This window comes from Poeciliopsis prolifica, unplaced genomic scaffold, assembly GCF_027474105.1.
Source record: "Poeciliopsis prolifica strain line A6 unplaced genomic scaffold, Auburn_PproV2 SCAFFOLD003, whole genome shotgun sequence".
NCBI lineage: Eukaryota > Metazoa > Chordata > Actinopteri > Cyprinodontiformes > Poeciliidae > Poeciliopsis > Poeciliopsis prolifica.
Window position 1 is genome coordinate 4,633,282 of NW_026562378.1, and position 21,688 is coordinate 4,654,969.

At 40.8% G+C, this 21,688-nt stretch overlaps 1 protein-coding gene across 4 annotated transcripts in view; it reads left to right on the forward strand.

Annotated features, from left to right (window-relative positions):
* Positions 1–21,688, forward strand: part of cdh4 (cadherin 4, type 1, R-cadherin (retinal)) — a 266,478-nt gene that overhangs the window by 167,282 nt on the left and 77,508 nt on the right. For 3 of the 4 annotated variants that reach the window (XM_055026953.1, XM_055026954.1, XM_055026955.1), the window contains 2 exons: positions 1,578–1,804; positions 12,029–12,211. In XM_055026953.1, the coding sequence (XP_054882928.1) occupies positions 1,578–1,804; positions 12,029–12,211 (410 nt within the window). Of the gene's footprint in view, positions 1–1,577; positions 1,805–10,162; positions 10,172–12,028; positions 12,212–21,688 lie in introns of those variants that run through there. The other variant, XM_055026956.1, reaches the window with a different exon arrangement.

Genomic DNA, 21,688 nt, shown 5'->3' on the forward strand with positions numbered 1-21,688 from the left:
ATTCATTCTCAACCCCTGTTACCGATGTTTGATCCCAAAAACAAAGCGATGATTTCAAACGCCATCAACAGCCAAAGAGACACTGCTTGTCTGCGTGTGTGTACATTTGTTTATAATACCTTGTGGGGAACATTTTACTGAGACATACTACATTGTGGGGACCGAAGCCTGGTCCCCACAAGGGGAATCCCCGTTTTTAGGTCGGGGGTCAGATTTAGGATTAAGGTGCGAATTGAGTTTTGGTGAGGGTTAGAATAGGGGTAAGGTTTAGGCTGTAGAAATTAATGGGCGTCAACGGAAAGTCACCTCAAAGATAGAAATGCAAACATGTTGGTGTGTGTGTCTGTTTTCACTCCTTTAAATAAAAATACGGATTGCGAACTCGCAAACAGATGCACACATCCTGGGAACTGTATTTACCATCCGTCGCCATTACGCCTCCAATTACTCAGCGGCTGAAAACAAGCAGCCTCGTATGTGGGATGCAAAGCCTCGCCTTTATTAGCCTGTTGTTTTTGGAGCTGCCTTTTGATAGGAAGCTGAGCAATAAATTAAATAGATGGCTTGATAAAATGCTTGCCATGCAGAATTCTTCACGCCGGATTTTTGAGAAATCATGCTGCCGCAGCTCATAACGGGCGGCGTGTTTCCCAGGGTGATTTATGAAATCAATTTGTCTTGTTATCAGCAGCCAGAGTTCGTCAGATAACATCAGAGCATGTGCATCCACATTTCTTGGGGGTAGAAAGAAACAAGGGACAGAATGTGCCTTTTTTGTTGTTGTTGTTTGTTTGTTTGTATCAGGCATGTTGAAAATACCAATCAGTCATTTGGCGCGTCGATGTCGAAGTTGTGCTGTGAAGCGTGTAAAAAAAGAATGAAGCAGAGAGTTGATTAAATCCTGTAACAGAATGAAAGGAGTTTCTGTCTGAGACGGTCGGTTCTCTCTGGTGCTTTGTGTGCTGCAGTGGCATATTTCTGCGCACCGACTTCATCTGCGCCTCTCTCCCAGCCGATCACTCATATGTGAAGTGGAAAGGCAGGAAACACCTTCACATCCGGACATCTGGTTACAGAAATAGCAATTTGTGTGAGCGCATGCAAACGCGAGATTCCTTACAGCTCCCCTTTCTTTTGGGTCAGTGAAGCAGAACCTTCAGAAATGTCATTCCAGACCTACATGCGCATTGTGCTGTATCTGGTCACTCACCCTAATGTGCTTCTTGACCATCTCTTCATGCTCTCCCTGGGGAGCTGGGGAAAATAGCATTTTCTACCTCTGTGTCCAACTTGGAGGAAAAAAAAAGGAGTTATATGGGGAAAAAGTATTAGGTTTCTCTCTGTGTTCAGGAGGAGATAAGCAGTCTGTTTTGCCCAAAAACGTCAAAGCGGCGAATCTGAAGTGACAGCACAAGGGATGAGATATTTCAAGATATGTCTTGATGGATGCGGTTTAATCTTAAGCCTGCCAGATGTGTCAAGGATTTGCGAACACCTTGCGGAGTAAATCTCAGCTCGTCGCCTCTTTCTCATCATGTACCTCCGCTCTCTCTCTCTCTCTCTGTCTGCCTCTGCAGTGAAGTTTGAGGATTGCCAACACAGCAGAGAGGTGGGCTTTGTCAGCAGCGACCCCAACTTCAGCGTGAGACCCGACGGGAGTGTGTACACGGAGCAGGAAGTAGCCAACCTCTCCGAGCCCGTCCAGTTCATGGTGACAGCGCGGGGACTGCACGACCCGCACATCTGGGAGACCACCGTGAAGCTGGCCCTTGCCGGACATCTTCACCCTCTACCGCTGACAAAGGTACAATGGGCAATGGTAGCATAACTGTTGACTTGATATTTGTCTATTTGTTGGTGTAATTTATCTTTTGTGTAGGTGTAAATTGTCTCCTTTTCACAAAGTGACAGCGTCTTTTAGACCTGTAGGAAACCCATGTGGCCTTCTATGGTCAAACACGGCTTACAATAATGTTTATTGAACCATGACTGGAAGCAGATTGAAGATGAGGAATGATCAATCAATTAATCAATTGAGTTTATTTATATAACACAGCAAGTCAGTTGAAAGTGCTTTACATCATAAAATCACAGAAAATACAAAGTCATAGAACACAGTCAACAATTACAATTTGTCTAGTGAGATTACATTAAGATGTCGATAAGATAATTTATTAGTCTCCCGTTAGAGAAATTTGTCTAGGAAGCAGGAGCAAAACTACAGCACATCCAAAAAAAGACAATAGCCATAAAGACATAATAGTAAAAATACATTAAAACACAAACGTCAGATCAGCAGTACAATCCCCAAAACCGTTTCTATACACATACAATACATCCTCTACATGCCACTCTTAATCACCATCTGGGCCTCCTGCTAGTCTGCATAGGCCCTGCTAGCCTGCCATTTATCAGGCTGATGGAGAGAGGTACAAACGAATGTTTCAGACCATTCATTTGTCATTTCTAATGTTTCAAAAACAACTCCAAAATTTTTAGCCTAATAATCTAGTCTTTTTAACCTAGATTTAGACTAAACTGCTTTACAGTTTTCCAGAGGTTTGTTCCAGGTTTGTGGTTCGTAGAAGCTGAATGCTGCTTCTCTGGGTCTGGTTCTGGGGGATGCAAAGCAGAGCAGAGCAGAACCAGAACCAGAAGACCTGGGAGGTCTGGAAGGTTGATAGAACAACAGTAGATCTTTAATGTATTTTGGTGCCAAGACATTCAGTGATTTGTAAACTAACCACAGTATTTTAAAGTTTATTCTCTGAATGTAGTAGAGCCAGTGCAGGGACTTTAGAACTGGGGAGATGTTCTGGTTTTAGTGGGAACTCGAGCAGCAGCGTTCTGGATCACATCATTGTCGTCATCAAAGAGCCTTGAAAGTCTGTTTGTTAGCACGAGAAAGCTCATATTACCCAGCACTGAGTCCAAAATGGTATGCAGTAAACTGAATGTTGCTCTCTGCTCTTAGGAAAGTCACTCTGCTATTTCAAATCTTAAGTCGCAATCTTAGAATAAATAATCATGTGGAACGATTGGTGGACAAGTCAAGAAAATCCAAGAAGGACGGCCGTGCTTCAATGTAACGGATGGAAGGTGTTATCTAAAGAAGGCTGAACTGTGACAGTGAATATGATGCTTTTACAAAAGGTCTAGACTCAGAGGTCTAGACTCTTCTGCAAACATGTTGTCACACCTCTGAATGTTCTACATGTCTTTGAGTTGGGATTTGCTGAGAAACTGTTAATAGATGTTACAAGATCCTTACAAAAGATTTAGCGTCGTATATATATTTTTCCTTTTTCCAATAAACACCTGCTGTTTTTTTGGGGGGTTTTTTAGAGAAAAGCGGTGTGCTATGCTTTGGAGAGCCGCCTCACAATTAATTTTCGTTCAACACCGTCGTTTCATCGTCTCGTTCCTTTTAAAAGCCGGAGCGACAGGTTGCGAGCGTTACGGTGACTGGCACTCAAAGCTTCTTCTTTCTAATGAGCCAGCAAACGGTGATTACAGATCTCTGTTTAAGTCTCCAGCCTTAATTACTTACATTTGATGAAAGTTAAACTTAATTAAATTTGATTGAAAAAATTTTGTAAAAGAGTGTGGATTTGAGGAGCAGACTTGTGACCCTGATTGGATGCGATTCATTTTGTGAAGGAACGATGAAAGCGTCTTCCTGATTGAGTGCTTAATCAGAAAGTTAAGCCACAGAATACCGATTCCCGTTGAAAGATTCAGAAAAGATGAACGTGGTGGAAAAAAAAAAATCAAAACTACTCCATATTGAAATTTTGCAGAGATTTTCTTTGAATACTTGAGCTTTTTTGAAATTGGACTGTTTCGTCCTTCATTATCACAATCACGCTCCATTCATAAACACCGTAAATGTTCTGAAATGGATTTTTGTTTTTTTGTCGTCTTATATCTGTAATGAGTTGAACTGCAAGAATACTTTTCTTCATTTTTCTGTTCCTAGCCTAAACCCGCCACCATGCTAAGTAAACACAGCCTCAGTTAGAGGCGTCTCAATCCCACCAAGCCCTGCGCTGAGTGACAAATCCCTTGTCATTCGATTCCCGGACTACTTGTTGAAAGCCATTGGGCGAAATGTTCCCTCACGTTTCTAATCATGACGAAAAGCCCGGCCGGGACTCGTGTAACTGAAGCAGTCGCAGAGAGAAGGAGAGAGAGAGAGGAAGAGGATTATAATTCTGCCCACTCCTGCGGGCGCAATAATGGAGACTGGGAAATAATTGACATTGATTGAGCTAATGTTCCACTCTGGTAGAGTCTGCAAAGACCAGGTGATGTAGTTTCACTGTATAATTATGTTTCACACATTGCGGAGCAAGAGAAAGATTCAATAATTGAGAGAGGCTGGGTGGGGCGGAGGGAAAGGTGTTGTTTTTGATGACATCAATAGCTGAAAATGAGTTTGTGCATGTAAGGCGCATCAGTTCTTTTCGCCGCCGTGGTGTTTACGTGTTCTCACGTCGCTTTCAACAGATTTTTTTTTTTGTTGGTTAATAGCTAAAGTAAGGCTGAACTACAAATTTGCTCATAAAAGTGATAATAAGATATTATAGGAAATAACTAATTTGATCCAATGGATGGGGACTTCTGCATTTTGAGTCTTGAATTTTGACTTATCTGGTATTTTTTGTATTTAACTCTGACCACTTATTGGTCTATTCATTCTCTTGATTGTACCCATCTGGTGATTGTGTCACAATCACATCTTTATCAGTATTTAAGCTCCCAAACTTCCAATACTTGTCGCTGTGCTTGGGTATATTTTGTATTTTCTTTATGTTTTCATTCGGTTTTACATTGAACTCTCATCAGCGCTTTCCTCATTGATTAATAAAACTCGATATCATTACATTACATATGGAAACCAAAAACTATATATATATATATATATATATATATATATATATATATATATATATATATATATATATATATATATATATATATTCTCTGCTACAAACTCTGTAGTCTATTTTCTAAAAAACAAAAATTATATTTTTTATAAAGAAAGGGTTTTCATTTTTACATAAGTCAACATTTTAAAGAATTTTCCTACTTTCAAAAATAGAGTTTTGGTGAGCATTGCTTGAAGAGCTCTAACTTAGCTTCACCTTCAGTTTCGGCAGAACGGTTTTGGACCGACATGCATACGGTGCTTTGCAGGATGCAAAACTTTGGCAAAGTATTCATATGCTGTTGAATTTTATATATATATGATTTTATATGTAAAAAACACAAACAGATTTTTTTAGGGGTTTCCATCCAGTGGGGCATTGACCCTTTATACATACGATTAGAGCTTTAGTGGAATAGTTTAGATCAAACCATATTTATTGGTCGAATGATCAAGTCATTTAGACCAAATCTAAATGGGAATCTGAAGCAAAGCTTGGCCATTACTGTCCACGCCTCTAATGTAACCCAATAGGTTTTTAAGGAGTATGAAGACTTCTTTAAGGCATTGTGATTGTCAAAACAGTGTTTGCTTGTTAAGGTTTGCCTATAATTTGATTTTTTTGTTTGTTTGTTTGTTTTGCCATATGTGTGGCTTTGACTTTACGACGCCAGACATTAAGCTTAAACTACAAACCCATGTTTCTGTATTACCCTACATGGTATTCAGACATTAATTCTTCAGATTTGGGATGACTTGGTTTCCTCTTACAAACCATGATACACTTAGCTCTCTGAATGAACTGGCTTTTGCTCCATAATGTATGTTTCTCTTGCTGTGCGTGTTTTGCTGTGCAGCAGCAGTGAGAGGGAACTAATTTGCTTTTAATAACCGACTCAATATCTCCCAGTTGTTTCAGAAGCAGAAATTAGCATACTTTGAATGTGTACCACTAGGTGATTTTTTTTTTTAGCATTTAATTTTCCAGCATTTGAAGTGTGAAGCATCTTTGGCTGAAAGCCCTTCGCGCTGTGTTTATGTACTCGGGCTATCACACCTCGTGCAGGTAGGTTCCTCTCGTGGAGAGCTCTCCAACTCGGGCTGATTTCATGGCTCGGCTGTTTGCCGCCTCCACCAGATCAGAGCCCCCTTCGGTTATGCACTGATGAGTTTGGAGTCCGCCGGTTTGCCCAAACAGGTTTGAGTGCTCATCCAATTAGCATTTTCCACTGCGCTCCACCCAAGCAGCCTCTCCTGTTCGGGGTAGATTACGACAACGGTTGTTGGGCTGGAACGCGGGACCCCGGGGTCTGTCGGTCATCGGAAATGGAGCCGCAGCAAAAGTGCTCTGAACGGCAAACTTTTAGACCGCGTTTAGAGACTACGATGGAAAGCGGAGGGTCTCGACAGGAAAACAGTATCAACAACTTTAAAACATTTTTCTGTCACCGTTTGATTTCAGTGTTGGAAACTTTTTCTCTTTTTTCCCTCGTCTTGCCTGTTGCTAAAGGATCTCGCGAGGGACGTTCTTCTTACTGAAGACTTTCACTGTGATCTGATTCAGCTGATGGCTCTTCAGTAGCAAAAAAATAAAAACATAAAAGAAGACATGCCGAACAGAGAATTGGCAGGGAGAACACGTTTATTGTGTTGCTATGCCTGTTTGTCAGACAGATAACCTCCAGATGTCTGCTCCGGGGCTCTGGGCGCTCAGGCCCTGCGACTGCCATGCAGCAGCAGCAGTGTGCAGGGATGCTTGGGAACTGAGAGACGGCAGCTGGCTGTTCATGCCTTTAGGGTTCAAGGGCCCCCAGCAGGCCGAGGAGACGCACACGCTGATACAAGAACACGCTGTTCTTGTATCATGTATGCAAGCACATGCACTTTCAATCAGGGACACATTAATACAGATACAGCCATGAATTATTTTTACACAATCAGACCTTTCAGCATATGCCTGCATCAAGGCCGTCTCAGGAGATTTCCCACCGGAGCACGCAAGAATGACTGTCTGACTTAACACATGCAAAAACACGCATTCATTCATCATGTACATATGTTCTTAAAGGTCACTAATGTAGTGACATTTAAGAATGTCCAGTTTTTGCTTTTTTTGTGGTAATTTAGTGCAATTAGGAAGAAGGTAGATTGAAGTAACTTTCAATGTGACATGGTTGTTGGTAACAGATGCGTTGGGAGTATTTCAGTAAATGATGGTCTACTGGGAATTTCAATGGACCACCGTCTCTCGTAGCTAAAGAAATCAATCTCAAAAGATAATAGTAATGGAACCGCGTCTAAAACAACACTTGTTACTACCAAGACATGTGGCGTAGCATCAGAAGTAAATGAGCTGCAGCTGCCAAAGACCACACTGGGGGCCTCTTCTGTCAAAATGCTCCACCTTGCATCCTTCAGGTGAACCAATCTATCAGAAATAGATAGGTAGTAGGTAAATGTGTTTTTATTATTTTCCAACCCTATTGAATCAGGCTGTTCTGACCCATACTAGATTGTATAAATTAAAGAAGCATATAACTTTGTGCACATCTCAAGATATGAAGGGCATTTTAAATAAAATCTATTGTTACTATTGTTGAAAAATACAAAAGTGTGAACATCCTCTTATTAACTCATGGTTCTTCAATAGTAGTAAAACAGTCTTAGTGCCGGGTTCTTAACATTATGAAAGCTATCTATCAGTTGACTTAGTACAAAATCATTGGAACAACATCCCTGGGACTCATACAAGTCACTAAAACATAAACTGGTTCAGCTCCAGGAGCCAGTTATGAATAGGAGGACATGAGACCTACAGGCTGCTCAGTCTGATTAACTCACAGAAGGAAGAGGGATGAGACATTCTGACAATCCGGCCAAATTGTCAAAGATAATCCAGCTAAGAGATTGTCTATGAATAGTGAGATGGGTTAAGTACCATACAGGTGCACAGTAGGTTTGGCGTTAACCTCTCAAAGATGCAAGTGAGTTGGTGGGTGGCTTGGTATGTAAAAGAGAAAAAGTGAGGGGAGTGGAGGGAAGCGGTGCAGCATCTCACACAACAGCAGCTATGTACAGAAAACCGAAGTTAATAATTACACTGCCCTCTCAAACCGGACTCTTATCAGATTCCCTAACATAGGGTCAGAGTTTGGTTAAAAAAAAAACAAAACAAAACAAAAAAAAACATGAAAAGCATAAAGCCATCCACGAATTTGGTTTTAATCTCCAATCTGATTATTGTTGGTGACCATGTCCATCACTTCATCAACACCCGTATTCTCTTGGATTCTTCCATCAGGAGATAGCTGGATGTCGCAAGGTTGAAATCACATCAAACTAGTATGTTGAACCTGATAGTTGTCCTCCATCGGGCCTCCCCAGTCACCACGTCTCATTCCATTAGAGCACTTTGTGATGAGGCGGAACAGGAGATTCCCATTATGGATACACAGCTAACAAATATCATGTAAATGTGGAACATTTCTGAGCCGCTGGAGAAAGTGTGCCATAAAGAATTAAGATATTTCTGGAGGCACAAGAGCTTCCAAACCGGTGTTGGCTATTTGAACCTTACAAAGTGCCCGGTGAGTGTATGTGAAGGAAAACAAAGCAAAAGATGTCCCATATTGGATAGGCACACATTGTTATTTTCCAGAAGCTTACTGAGAGTCTACTTCCTGTGTTGTTCCCTCGTCTTTGTAATTCTGCTTCTGTCTCAATGCCAGCAACATTTCATCTGCTATGCTGTTTGAAAGTCACAGTCGCATGCAGCCACTATGCAGATATCATCCACTATGCAGACTTCCATCCAACGACAGCTCTTCTGTTGTCTCCTGTCGCTCTGGCTGACTGTCTCCCTTCTTCATTTCTTTAAAAGGAATGTTGAGGCTTGACCAATGAAATATTTCAACCCGTTATCATCCGCTCTTCATCAGCTAGTGCACTGTTGTATGGAAGAGGCTGGTCGTTCATTGTATTTTTCCTCTGATAGCTGGGAGGGGAGATATAGAGTTTATCTCAGGAGCTGTTTACTGGGACTGGCGCAGATGAAAAAGAACAGAGCCGTCGTATATATGTCACTGGACTCCAAGTACGCTCACATAAACTGTCACGGATCGTTTTTTATCCACATTAAACTAAACATTCGCTTTTTTGTTGGGTTGTTTTTTTTTTTATAGGAAGATTGGCAAAGCTGAAAGCACCTTGCAAAAAGAATTTGGACCAATTATTCACATTTTGTAACGTAACCATCACAAGCTGCAATGCATCCACTGGGGTTTTATGGAATAGGCCAATACAGAGTAGTGGATAATTGAAAATAAAAGGACAAGAAATTATGCATTTCAATTTATTTATTTATTTTTTTTTTGCAAATAAAAATCCAAGAAGTCTGGTGTACTTTCACAGATCAGCTATCAAGAGCAAGCTTAAATAATTACAGGATTTTAAAAATATAATAAATGCCCAACGTTCTGAGAACAATGTGACACTTTACACTGGTCTATCATTATGTGTTGATTTATCACACCTAGTAAATATTGAATTAAAAGGTTATGACATCGCAAAAAGTGATTATTTCAATTGTCCCAAACCTTCATTCAGATTCGTTTAGCATGGATGATTGATTTTAGTTAGCCTTGCTATGCTCGCTTGTGAAGCAAAGCTTCTTGATAAATTTGACCGGCAGCCAATCAGAAAGACGATTATGTCAACTCATATTCAATAAGCTATTTTTAACTTATGCTTTATAATTATTGAAAACCTTTGAAAAGCGCTGTCGGCCCATTGTACCGCTGTACCGGCTGACAAAGTGCAGGGAACCGATACAGGAAGTGGGGGAGCCCCTACTGTGTCAAACAGAGATAGGAGTAACAGAAAGCTGGCCACTCTGAGGTTAAAAAATAAATAAATAAATAAATAAATAAAAGAAAAAGAAAATAACCTTCCCGCCCAGGTGGGAACGACTGACTCTGTCCAAAATGTCCGCCCACGCCGGCTGGGCTTGCTAAGCCCCGTACATGCAACGAGCGATGACGAAAGGTGGAAAAACATTCACGCTCAGGCAGCAGCTTCCGGCCGGCCTCCTTCACAGGCACAGCAGGTGCGCTCTGATAGGCCGAGCCGCTGGCCGTTGGGTTTGCGACCGACCGCATTGCCGCTCGTGTGCTCAGCTGCCCGCGAGGCCGCGCCGCGTGCGGTCCAGGTGGGATTAGCAGGAGGATTTCCACCGTGCTTCAGGTGACAGCGACACACTGCTGTGTGTGTGTTTGTGTTTGTGTTTACGTGGGGGTGCAGACTCAACAATAGGATTAGGTGGATTACAGCAATACAGCCATATTACACATGACGATAGCATAAAGGATCCGGGAGGAAAAAAATAAATAAAAAACAAGGCTTGACGCAGCCTTGTAGTCCTTATTTCACGAGGCAAACGGAGGAAGAACGCAATCTTCCCTCTGCAGCCAGAGCCGGAGGGCATCACAGAGGAGGGGCCGTGGGGAATGTTTATCCATAGTCCATACGTTCCTACATGAGAGCTGAACGCTGGGAGATTTACAAAAGCCTCAAACATAAGCTCTGAATAACAAGAAAAAAGAAAAAAAATAAAGCAAAAGCTTCGTGGTCTGAAACACCAAAACGATATTAAGGCTTTCAACACAATTTGAAGAAAACAGTTTTCATCTTGGGATGATTACAAAACTGCAGGGTACTCCTCTCATTATCAGACTGATGTTTCCCTTGTATCAGTTTCACACCAAGAAAGGCGTGTGTGTGTGTGTGTGTGTGTGTGTGTGTGTGTGTGTGTGTGTGTGTGTGTGTGTGTGTGTGTGTGTGTGTGGGTGGGTGGGGTGGGCGGGGGGGGGGGGATGGCACCTCATTTGTTTCAAGTCTTCAACAGGAAAGACCAAACAGGAAAGACGGAGATGAAGGAAACGTTAAATTAAAAACGTCCCTGCAGGGATGTAAACAAAGCACCACATCCATGCACAGTGTAGTCTGAGGGAATACTCACCGTCTCAGGTGGGAGTCGTGGGGCTTCGGGCAGGTTCAGGTTTTCTGGTTTCAAAAAAAGCCGTGCGGCATTATTTTGAGGAATTTGTGTCTTTTAACCCCAGTTTCTTCTCCACCTCTCACCTTTTAGTGCATCACAAAGTGGCAGTCTGGCTGATGGCCGCCATTTTGACTGGATATGTCGACTCTCGAGCTCGTCGGTTTGAAACAGTTCGATGCAAACAGTTTGCTGTTTGCAAAATGTTTGCAAAATTTACTTTTGAGAAACTCAGTCCCACGTTGAATCTACGTTGAGTACGCTCGCACCTCCATGGTGTGAAGTATACCCGTGAATGTGGGAATCTTCAATGTTCATAGAGTTTATTTTTGCATACTTTGGTTGTAACAAGTGTTTTGAACTACTCTGTTTTATGATCTTGAGCCAATTTGTCAATTCGCCTCTGATCTCCACTCAAGTGGTGCACCCTTATTATTTTTCTCTCTTTTGGACAAGTGGTTGTAGAACCACAGAATGTCAGCAGTTTTATGAAAACGCAGAGTTAATTCACTCTTTGTGGTATCAAGCAATTAAACCGATGAACCTTAGAAAGTGTCCTAGTACACAGAACACTTAGCAGATTTTTATTACATGTTGGATGTAATTCAGCAATATGAGGCAGGTGTGTTGGAGGCAATGGTTTGTTTAAAACTCGCAGGACATTGGTCAGATATCTGCAGAAAATTTCCAAACCCAACATTGAGTCTTCCCGTTACATGCTGGAAGTCTTGCTCTCTCTTGCTCCCTCGCAGCCTGAACGAATCACTGCCTTCACTTTTTAAGTAATGCATCCGAAATTGTGTCTTTTTTCTTCTTTTTAACAATTTCTTTTTCACACATGTTGAATCTCTTTTTGTACTTAGTAACAACGTTCACACCAAAGAGTGTCATTTTTAGCTCAAATCCTAAAGGGATCTAATTTTTCACTTTCTGACCAGCCCGATTCCCCTCATGACCGATCAGCCGCTTCAAGATGTTTTTTTATTTTTTTATGTTGCTGCTGCATCTCAAGATTCACGATGCACTTTCTCTTTCTCTCTTTTCAGATCGGCTTTGAAGAAATGCTGTCACGGGTGTGGGAGTCCCAACCCAGGGTTATCAAGTTCTCTCGAAGACATCAGAGAGGTTCCTCTGCGAACAGCTTGAGGCGGCAGAAGAGAGATTGGGTCATCCCACCTATCAACGTTCCTGAAAACTCCCGAGGACCTTTCCCACACATGCTTGTCAGGGTGAGTGACAGTGTGATTTTAGCAAACAGAACTTTGTCTTCGGAAAACTTCTGCGTGCCGTCGGATCACTGAGAAAACCCGATTCGAACATGTACTCTGAAACGTCTTTGATTTTAAAGGATTTATTTAGGTCTATGAGAAGAATATCGTATTCTTCCCGTAGATATGGAAGATGTCTTTGTATCATATCTTCATTCACCTCGAGGCCAAGAGACACACTTTTACTGGTATTTTCTACTTGTGAAGCATGGGAGGTACAGGGAAAACACTGCACTTTACTCAGATTTACATCATAATACCAAATGATTTGTATTCTGGGCCTTGGGGCATCAACAGACAAGGAGACGGGAGGGGGGGAAAAAATCTATGCTTGGAAGGCAGACAAATACCCACTTGATGCTTGGTCTCAGAGCTGCAGACCTGAGGATTACTGAAGAGTGGGAATTCTGTGCTTGTTAAAACAGCTGGCAAACCGTTTCTTTTTAATTTTTTATTATGAACTAAGTGTCTATTTTCCCGTGTAATAGCAGAAGAAGGAAGCTTTCATTAAAGTGCAACATCCTGCGGAGGTTCCCTGATGTTCCCATTAAACTCTTTCTGCCATTGTGTACAAGATCTCAAGACAATTTCACAGCTTGATTTGGATTTCCACATTTGTTCATTTAAACGTGATTCTTCTGCAGGGCTTCAACATTTCTTTCGCATCAATAGAAATGAAAAACCCTTTTATTACTCTGTTTTTTTTTTTTCAAACAGGCCTTGTATTTTATAATGGATTAAATTTCTTGAATGAATATTAAGACCGCTTCGATTTTCTTTTCTTTTATTATTTACCAAGTTGACGCTTTTAATGCAACTTTTAAAGCGTCTTTGTATTAAAAGTGTCATCATTTACGGAATGACACTTCTTGGCAACAGTTCTAAACGTCCATAAAAACTTCTTCATGTTCATGTCATGTCAGCATTATGGACACTCCCTTTAAATAAAAGTGCTACCGAATATTCTCATTGAATTTGTAATAAGTTTGTAATCTGAATGAGAGTTGTCTTATGAAAATGCACATCATGATCGGACTAATTAGTTTTGCACCCTTATAAAATGATACATTTGTATTCTTCAATCAGAACACATTTTAAACCGATCATAGCTAATATGAATAATATATATTTTTTCTCTATTTACTTCATTGTTCACCAAAAGCTAGACAATTAGGAATGTAAGAAGATTACCTGGTAATTGTAGATTCATTGCGGGTGGTAAAGGATTCATGTATAGTTGTCTTGTAAATATCTTGACCAGTGCTTTGATACACTTCAGACTTGTCCAGGGTGTAGCCCTGTTTCTCATTCCCAACCCGAGAGACCCCGATCGAGATCCAATGGGTCTCGCGTCCATCTTGGACTTACTGAGTCGTCACAGATCGAGGAAACCAGCTGAGTATGTTTGTGCTCACTTACATCGCATAGTATGTCTTCATAAGGACAGATATTTGAACCATTAAAAGCGCTGTTGATGTTTGTATGACTGCACAGTTATTGGTGAAAAGAGAAAACAGAGGGGGCTTAGGTAACATCCCTGGGGTGCACCAGTGTTGAGTTGCAGCGCAGACTAGGGATTTATGGCTGTTAAGTGTTAAAAGTAAAGAGGATTTGATGTTAACACGAAACGTATAAAGTTATACTTGTTGCATTGACGAGATGTTCTCGCTTGTTCCATGGCTGCTCTTATAATCTAGCATCTTATAATTACTATCTCAAAGACAGGTGGTTTGTAAGCAATCAATGTGCAAGGACATATTTTCTTGTAGTCATACCTAACATTTCCCATTTACACCTCCGAGCTTGCTCCTTGGTTTAGAAAAAGGTCATTTTCATTTCACCAAGACCGCTTTTAGGCGAAAGCGTGACCTTGCTTCTGAAAAGAATGCCTTTGAAACTTAAAGAACTCAATTATACACAACCGCAGAACAAAACTTGGGGGAAAAAAAAAAAAGATCAAATTTAAACTCAACAGGCATCAGACAAATGCCGAGTTATATCCAGTGGCTGTAAGGTGTGGAGAATATCTCCAAATTAATTTCTCATGGAGGTGTCACAATTTTTTTAGCTCTTTGCTCTCACTGCTCTAATCGCTGCACACTCTCTGCCTCTTATCAGTCACCCACACAGACAGGCTGTTTCTTGGAGACATTTTTGACTCACACAAAAATAGTAGCACACACACACACACACATAGTCCTTTACGCCCATTTGTACTCCATGGCTTACACTCCGGGATTACGGGAAATCGCCTTTCACCAATGTGACGGCAAGTGAGCAGATTTTCCACCAATGCGTGAACACTCTCGCCCTTGCATGCACAGACACACACGTACTCAGACGCACACACCGTCATGCCACGGAGTGTCACAGGAGGTGCAAAATTGTCGCGCCCTGCTGGAGAAGTGGAGCCTCTTTCATCCCCTTTTTTTTCGTGTCAGGTGTCTGATGGTTGGATTACGCTACAGGTGACTGCCTTTATACGTGCGGGCCGTGTCGGTGTTGAGGTTGGGTTGGCTGGAATGTGGGTCTGTAACTCTATCAAGCCCGCTGTCCTGTAGCGGCACCTCAACCTTTCGGCGGCGCAGCATGGGGGGAGACGAGTCTGTTGCTCTGCAAATTTGTCTGTTCTCAGTTCTCCCTGCCACACAACTCTGCGGTTTGTCGCGGTGTGAAGGCGAGCAGCAGAGGGAGATTCTGAGCTTTTGAACGCCGGGCTCAGAAGATGTGAGGCTCTAAAATCTGAACCTGAAGACACACCGGCTCCCCCGTGTTAGAATATAAATGGGATGTATGTGTAGTTCTCGAGTGGAGCTTCATAAACAGGTGGATGAGATGTTAAAGTATTCATACTTCTTTTACTTTTTCACATTTTGTCCCTCTGCAGGCACCAACTTCGCTGTTATGATTTCTGTTACCGTATTTTCCGCGCTACAGGTCACACTGGATTATGAGGCACATTAAGGGAAACAAAACTGCCGGACAAGTCAGTCAGTCAGTCAAAGTACAGTACGTATTACACTGCGACACTTCCGACTACAGTGGCCGTAATGTAACTAAGAGGTTTTGACAGAGAGCTGTGTACCAAAAAAAAAATCACTTCAAGGTCAGTGAGCACAAGCAGAATTAATCCATAACTAATCTACTAGGGGGGGCTGATTTACTCAAGAATATTATATAAAGTGCACTATTGTTTTTGAAACAAAATGAAGTGTGCCTTATAGTCTGGAAAATACGGTATTAGGACTTGACATGATAGATCATAATGACTGAAGCGACGACATGCTGTCCATCACAAGACAACACAAGACAAACTACATGCACACACACACTCACACACACACCCGCACACACACACACACACACACTCACACACACACACACACACACGCATGAACACCCACACACACACACACACACTTACATGCAGATCTACGGGTATTTTGCATTAACCACTTAACCTCACAGTCATGTTTGTGTCATGCAGAAAGACTCTTAGACTGAAACTAATGTGCAACTTTGTAAAAACACAGAAGGATGACTGAAAGTTTCAGGAGCTTTTCAAAAACTTTGAACTGTAATTATGTATGGAGGCGGGCTGTGTGGTCAAACTGTTAAAAATAGATTCACCAAAGAGAACTTGAGTTGGAAGAAAATCAGTTTCAATTGTTCAATGTGGAATTTATATATATATATATTGTTAAAAATATATATTGCTTTTTTACAATAGATATAACACAAAAGTTAAGTTTTTGGGGTTATAAAAGTGACCTTTTTATTTTTTTCAACAACCAAAATAACTTGTTTTTCTAACAAATGATTCTTTTGAGTTTTAATTTTAAATTTCAGCATTGTGGTATTATGTACTCATCCCCTTTAGAACTGATGCCTAAAAAAACAACAACAACCCAACAAAGCAGCTAACTTCCCTAAGAATCCACCTAATAAACAACGTTTGCCGCCCGTGTTTAATCTCATCTTTGCAGACGTTAAATGATGGATGCAGCGCGTCAAAAGAAAGGCCTGTTGGCCTCTGCTTTGATTCTGTAAGAATGGAGAAAGGTCTCTGACACCCACAATAATAACAGGTTAATGCAGCTGGGCTGAGGTTGGATGTTACTGTGATGCTGAATTACAGCAATAGATCTAGTTCAAAAGCAACGTCCTATAATTTTCTGCTGAGAAATCCTTAGCAATTATCCATATCATTCTCTCCTTGTAACTTACTCTTTTACAGTTAGCGTAACACCACACAAATACACACACACACGCACACACACCCACCCACACACACACACACTCGTGTTCCTTTTCCTCATTGAAACTGAACATCAAATGTTGCGGCGCAGCAGCTGTTTGGAGGAGCTTCGTTTCGCTGCAGGTGAAAGAAGGGAACCTGCGCCGTTGTAACAAAGAACCTCGAGCTGCAGCGTTTTACAGCATTGATTTAACATTGAGCCAAAATGGAAGACGCTTCTGAGCTCTGACTGTCAAATAATTTGACATGACAGATGTAAGTGTGCTGGAAATGGAGAGGTATGTGGAAACGGCTCCGGTTCAGTGGATAAAGGGGAATGGCGGAGGGACGACTTCTGCCTTGAGAAACTGACGAGGGTTGAGGGAGGGTGGAAAAAGGGAATGAAATTTGGATACTCAGGTTGAAAGAAAGTAAAAAAAGAAGAAGAAGAAAAAAAGGAAAATACAAAATAGAACGTCCGTGGAGAGTGCCGTAAATCTGAAGGGGTGAGGGAGGCCGACATTAGTTTCAGGCCATTTGTGGCATTCTCAACTCGACATCCTCTCGCAGCACCTACACCGGGGCCAATGAGGCAAAACTGATGGAAAGCAGTCTGAATGTGAGCGAGGAAAGATCTTCCTTTCATTTAACCAGGCCTCACAAAGTGGGCTACCTCCCTGACCTGCAGTTAGGAAGAGGAAATGAACAAGGGGGGGAGAAAATAATTGAGCACATTGTATGCAGCTCCAATAAAACGTGACTCCACAAGCTCACGGGAAAGGCCGACAGTGTTTGCTGTTTGCTCAACCAAAATGAAACCGTGATGTACGTAATAAATAAGTTTTAAGTCGCACCCTTAAGTGTGCCTGTGTAGGATCTATTTTAATGCATTAGCTGCAGCAGCTCATTATGGTAATTTCGGTGGTTAATTTGGTTTGTGCAGTGTGGAGTTGGCAAAACGATCACAGATTACTCGTTCTGTATAATCGCATCAAAGCAAACGTAAACAAATGATTGCATTTCTCCGCCGCCCTGGTTATTTTTATACGCCTTGATAAATCTTGACTGTTCACTTCAGACGCAGATTGAATTTGTGGCTTTTTAATTGTATTTTAACTCTGCAGAGCCGCTAGAATAAACATGATGTATCCGTGTGTGCCGGATTACAGGTTTGCTCCGCCGTGCGCTCTGCGTAATGTCTGCGCTGCTGTTTGCTCAGTACCCAAAATGATAACACTGTGGCTTATTTGCAATCTCATATCGCTCAGAGTATTTCATTACCACTCATAATGACTTTATAATGTGATTTTTGGATCCGCTTGTTTTGTCTAGAGTTTTATTGCCTCCCATGTGCGCTCACATACTTTGCGGCTGCTCTTTGTGTGTTCCTCGTATAAACATCTACATGTTCACTTATGTGCGCGCAATTGCTGAGTTAAAACAATATTTTATGCCAATCGATTGTTTTCTTCTTACGTTGAGATTGAATTTCAAATTTCATATTTGTCCCAATAGTAAAGCATCAAATACAAAACATTTTTATTGTTTTTTTTGTTGTTATGTTTTTTGTATTGTTTGGCTGTTAGCTTTTACTGTATGGGCATTGTGAAAATCAAGATAAATAATACTGGGCTGAATCAAGCTGATGCTTGCAAAAGGCTTTTGTATTTTCAGTTTGGTTAAATTTTGTCATTTGAATCAATTTGGGAGTTCCTCAAGTCTAAATACTCCTTAAATACTTTGTCCAGAAAACAGTTTGGCTCTGCTTGTACACCTGATCCATGCAAACCTCACAACGTTTACTTTTCACAACTCTTTTATTTTCATCAGAACAATTTTCCATCTCTAGAAGCCGTAGTTTGAAAACTTTCCACTGTAGAATGGAGAGTTGCCATCAGATTCTTTGTAACAATGTGGTTTTGGTGTTTAGTTTTTTTCTTTATCTAGAACTGGTTTGTCTTCAGAATAAAATACACAAAAAATAATTAGAAAAATTGAAAATGATCAATTTTCTAAATGTTGAAATATTAAAGCAGTTTCTGTAATTTCACCATTGAATAACTCCCTAAATGATAGCTGTGCATCACATATGTTTTTTTTCACTGTTGATAAATATTAGATTTCAAACTGCTGCTGCATATTAAACAGGAAAATATAAACACCTGCCTCCTCTGTACTGTCTATTGCTCATCATGCATCCGTGCTTCTTTTCCAACTTTTTCCCACCAGCTGTTATGACCAGAGCTGTTTCCATTTCTTAAAACAAACTAACATAGGCAGGGAGTTATAGCCGTCAATAACAGACACAAACTGTCCAGCATGGTGACCGCTGCACGCTTTCAGCTCTAGGCGATCCTGTAAGGCATTTTATCTATTATTACATCCATCTGAAAGTGAACTGACTTAGCATTAGATGCAGGCCGGCTGAGTGGTGGCAACAGCGAGAGAGAGAGAGCTGAAAATAAGTCAAGACATCCACGAGCCGGAGCCGGTCGCACCTTGCCGACAAGCACGCCTTCACTGATGTAGCGCTCTTTCTGTTAGGGTGTTGCACAGCCAGAAAGAAGCATTTCCGATTCTTTGCACAGGAAAAGACATGGCGTGTTAAGCATGGTACTTTGACCAGGAACGATTGCCCATCATAGATTTTTTTTAGCTACATATGAGGTCAAATAGTTTGGCCTGTGGTTCCCTGGTTAACAGCGAGCTGGCCACAAAGTCAAGTGCAGCGATATATTTATAGTTTTCTCCTCTTACCACGGCAATCACTTATTAATAATCACAAAATAAACATTAAACCTAAAGCCATACTACTGCAACTGGCTGAATGTTCTGCTCTTTGCTATGGCAATGCAGGGAATGAGAAAGACGTGGTTTTGAGTTGTAATTCAATGGTTTTTCCCTTTGCTGTGGAGCGTAGCACAAAATTAATAATACTTAAATTTCCGAGTTTTATTGAGTTAATGTAATTATTCTATCGCAGCGGCTCTGCATGGCATGTAGAAGAACAGTCTGTTTGCCCTGCAGCGTTGTACGCATGCGCAAAATTTCCTTATGTAAATAACATGCAGAGGGTCTATATTTGTAAATATGAATATGATTAAGTAAGTGCGTCACCAGCTATGAACCTCACCGCACAACACTGGTACTGGTAATAAATCCATTTTTTTGTCAAATAAGAACAGAAAAACGAGACAAATCAAAGCTTGAATTTGTTTTTTTTGTGTGTGTGTGTGTGAACTGGTGTTACTCAAGCTTAAATTTTCAGCCAAAACTTGCTTTATCAATCTTAACCATTTGCTTCAAATCGATATTTCACATATTCTTCTTTACTTATTGCATAAATTCTGCCCATATTCTTTTGTCTTGCTTTGTTTTAGGACTTTTTTTCTTTTTTTCTATAAAGTGCTTTGACCTTTTGAGTCGAATGACTGACATATGAACAAACTCGCCTCGCGTTTGCTGGACATGATCATGTCAGTGTGAAGCCGAGGTCATTTTCTTGATTTATTTTCTCACTGTGATATTTAGCTGCATTTGTTTTTTTTTTTTTTTTTTGTTCTTTTAAAAAAAAAGTTTTTATGTGACATTTTGTCGCCACAGAAAGTAGGTTTAACTCTCATCTCCAAGGAGCAAACTGAGTTTCTTGAAATGACGTCTCACTCTGGGCTTAAATTGGGACGCTCCTCTATTTATTTCCTCCCACCCCGAACATAATCCTCCCAAGATTGAATATTTCTGGGTTCTGAATCATCCAGAATAACAGCTCGGTCTCCAGGAATAAAGTTGCCTTTAATCTTGTTCCACATACCTGACTTTTTGTTGGTGGGAAGTGCTCTGTAGCCTTGTTTCTGCCAAAGATCTGCCAAAACTGTTGAGTTATTTCCGTTTATCCTGCATAGCTGCTCGGCGTAGACCTGATTAAAGTTGAGACGCTGAAGCCTCACCATGACAGACATCACTGCTCCACTCTGGTCACAGCGCACTTGCAGCTTTCACACAGTATTAGTACTCCTAAGTTTGGCAAGTCTGACCGTGTGAAGTTCCAGTTCTACAGAATCCCACGTAGAAAAAAAATAAAGTTTTTTATGTATGATTTATTTATGATGTCGAAGGAAATATTTGCTCCTACTATAACAAACTTTTTCTTAGAAACCCAACAACTTGCTTCTGAACATTTTCATATTGTGTGATCGCAGAAAGGCTGTCCAAGAAAATAAAACCCTCCAATGTGGTCGAATTATGTTACTAGTGGTGGACCAAAGTTCCTCAAAAGTGTCTGAAAGGCTGATTATTGGCTATTGAAACATGAAATTTTAGTCGTTGGTTCCAAGAGTGGCACAACCAGGGATTAGGCTGAGAGGGATTTTTTTATGGTGCCAGATTGGTTTGGAAAGCAATTTTTCCTCTGAACAAACAAATTCGCCATTTAATTTTGTGTTTAGTTAATTATCTTGACACTGGGATTCATTTGATGACTTGTAAATATTCAAGTGACTTAAAAATGAAAACCAAAAGAAATGTGTAAACTGTTGAGCAACGTCTACAAGAAAAGGCATGTTGAGCAGCAGTGGGTTCACTCTGTGTTCGCTCTGGCTGTGCACTTTAACTTTCAACAATCAGCTTTTCATTACTCAATGTTTAAAAAAAATCTACAGCAAATGAAAAGGAAACCCACAATAATATCTACATGTTCATCTTAGTGTTACGAAGCCGATTAATGTGTGTTTGCGAGAAGTTCCAAAATCTGACAAACGCATCTATTGACGTATATCAAACATTCGTCTACATATAACTGTATGAGATTACTGTCTGTAACTACTATATTGGTAGTATACTGTTGTCTGGATACTATATTAGTAGTATAGTGTTCCACACTTTCTTGGCTGCTCCCAATATTCACCTCAGGAGTAAACAGCCGGACATTTAGTCGACATCGGCCCGATATCCGATCCACAATGACATCAGTGTCAGAAACTGGACTGAATCTTTCCAATCACAATCTGAAATTACAACATAAAAAAATTTGGGATTGGGGCTTCTTTGATTACAAAAAATAAAATAAAATAAATCCCACAGTAGACTTTGTTTACTACAGTGCAGAGGGCTTGTAAGAGAAATTTATGGAAATCTGTCATTTTAAAATGAGATTTCTCTGCATGAACACATACACACACTTGGGTCTGCTTCTCGGTGAGGAC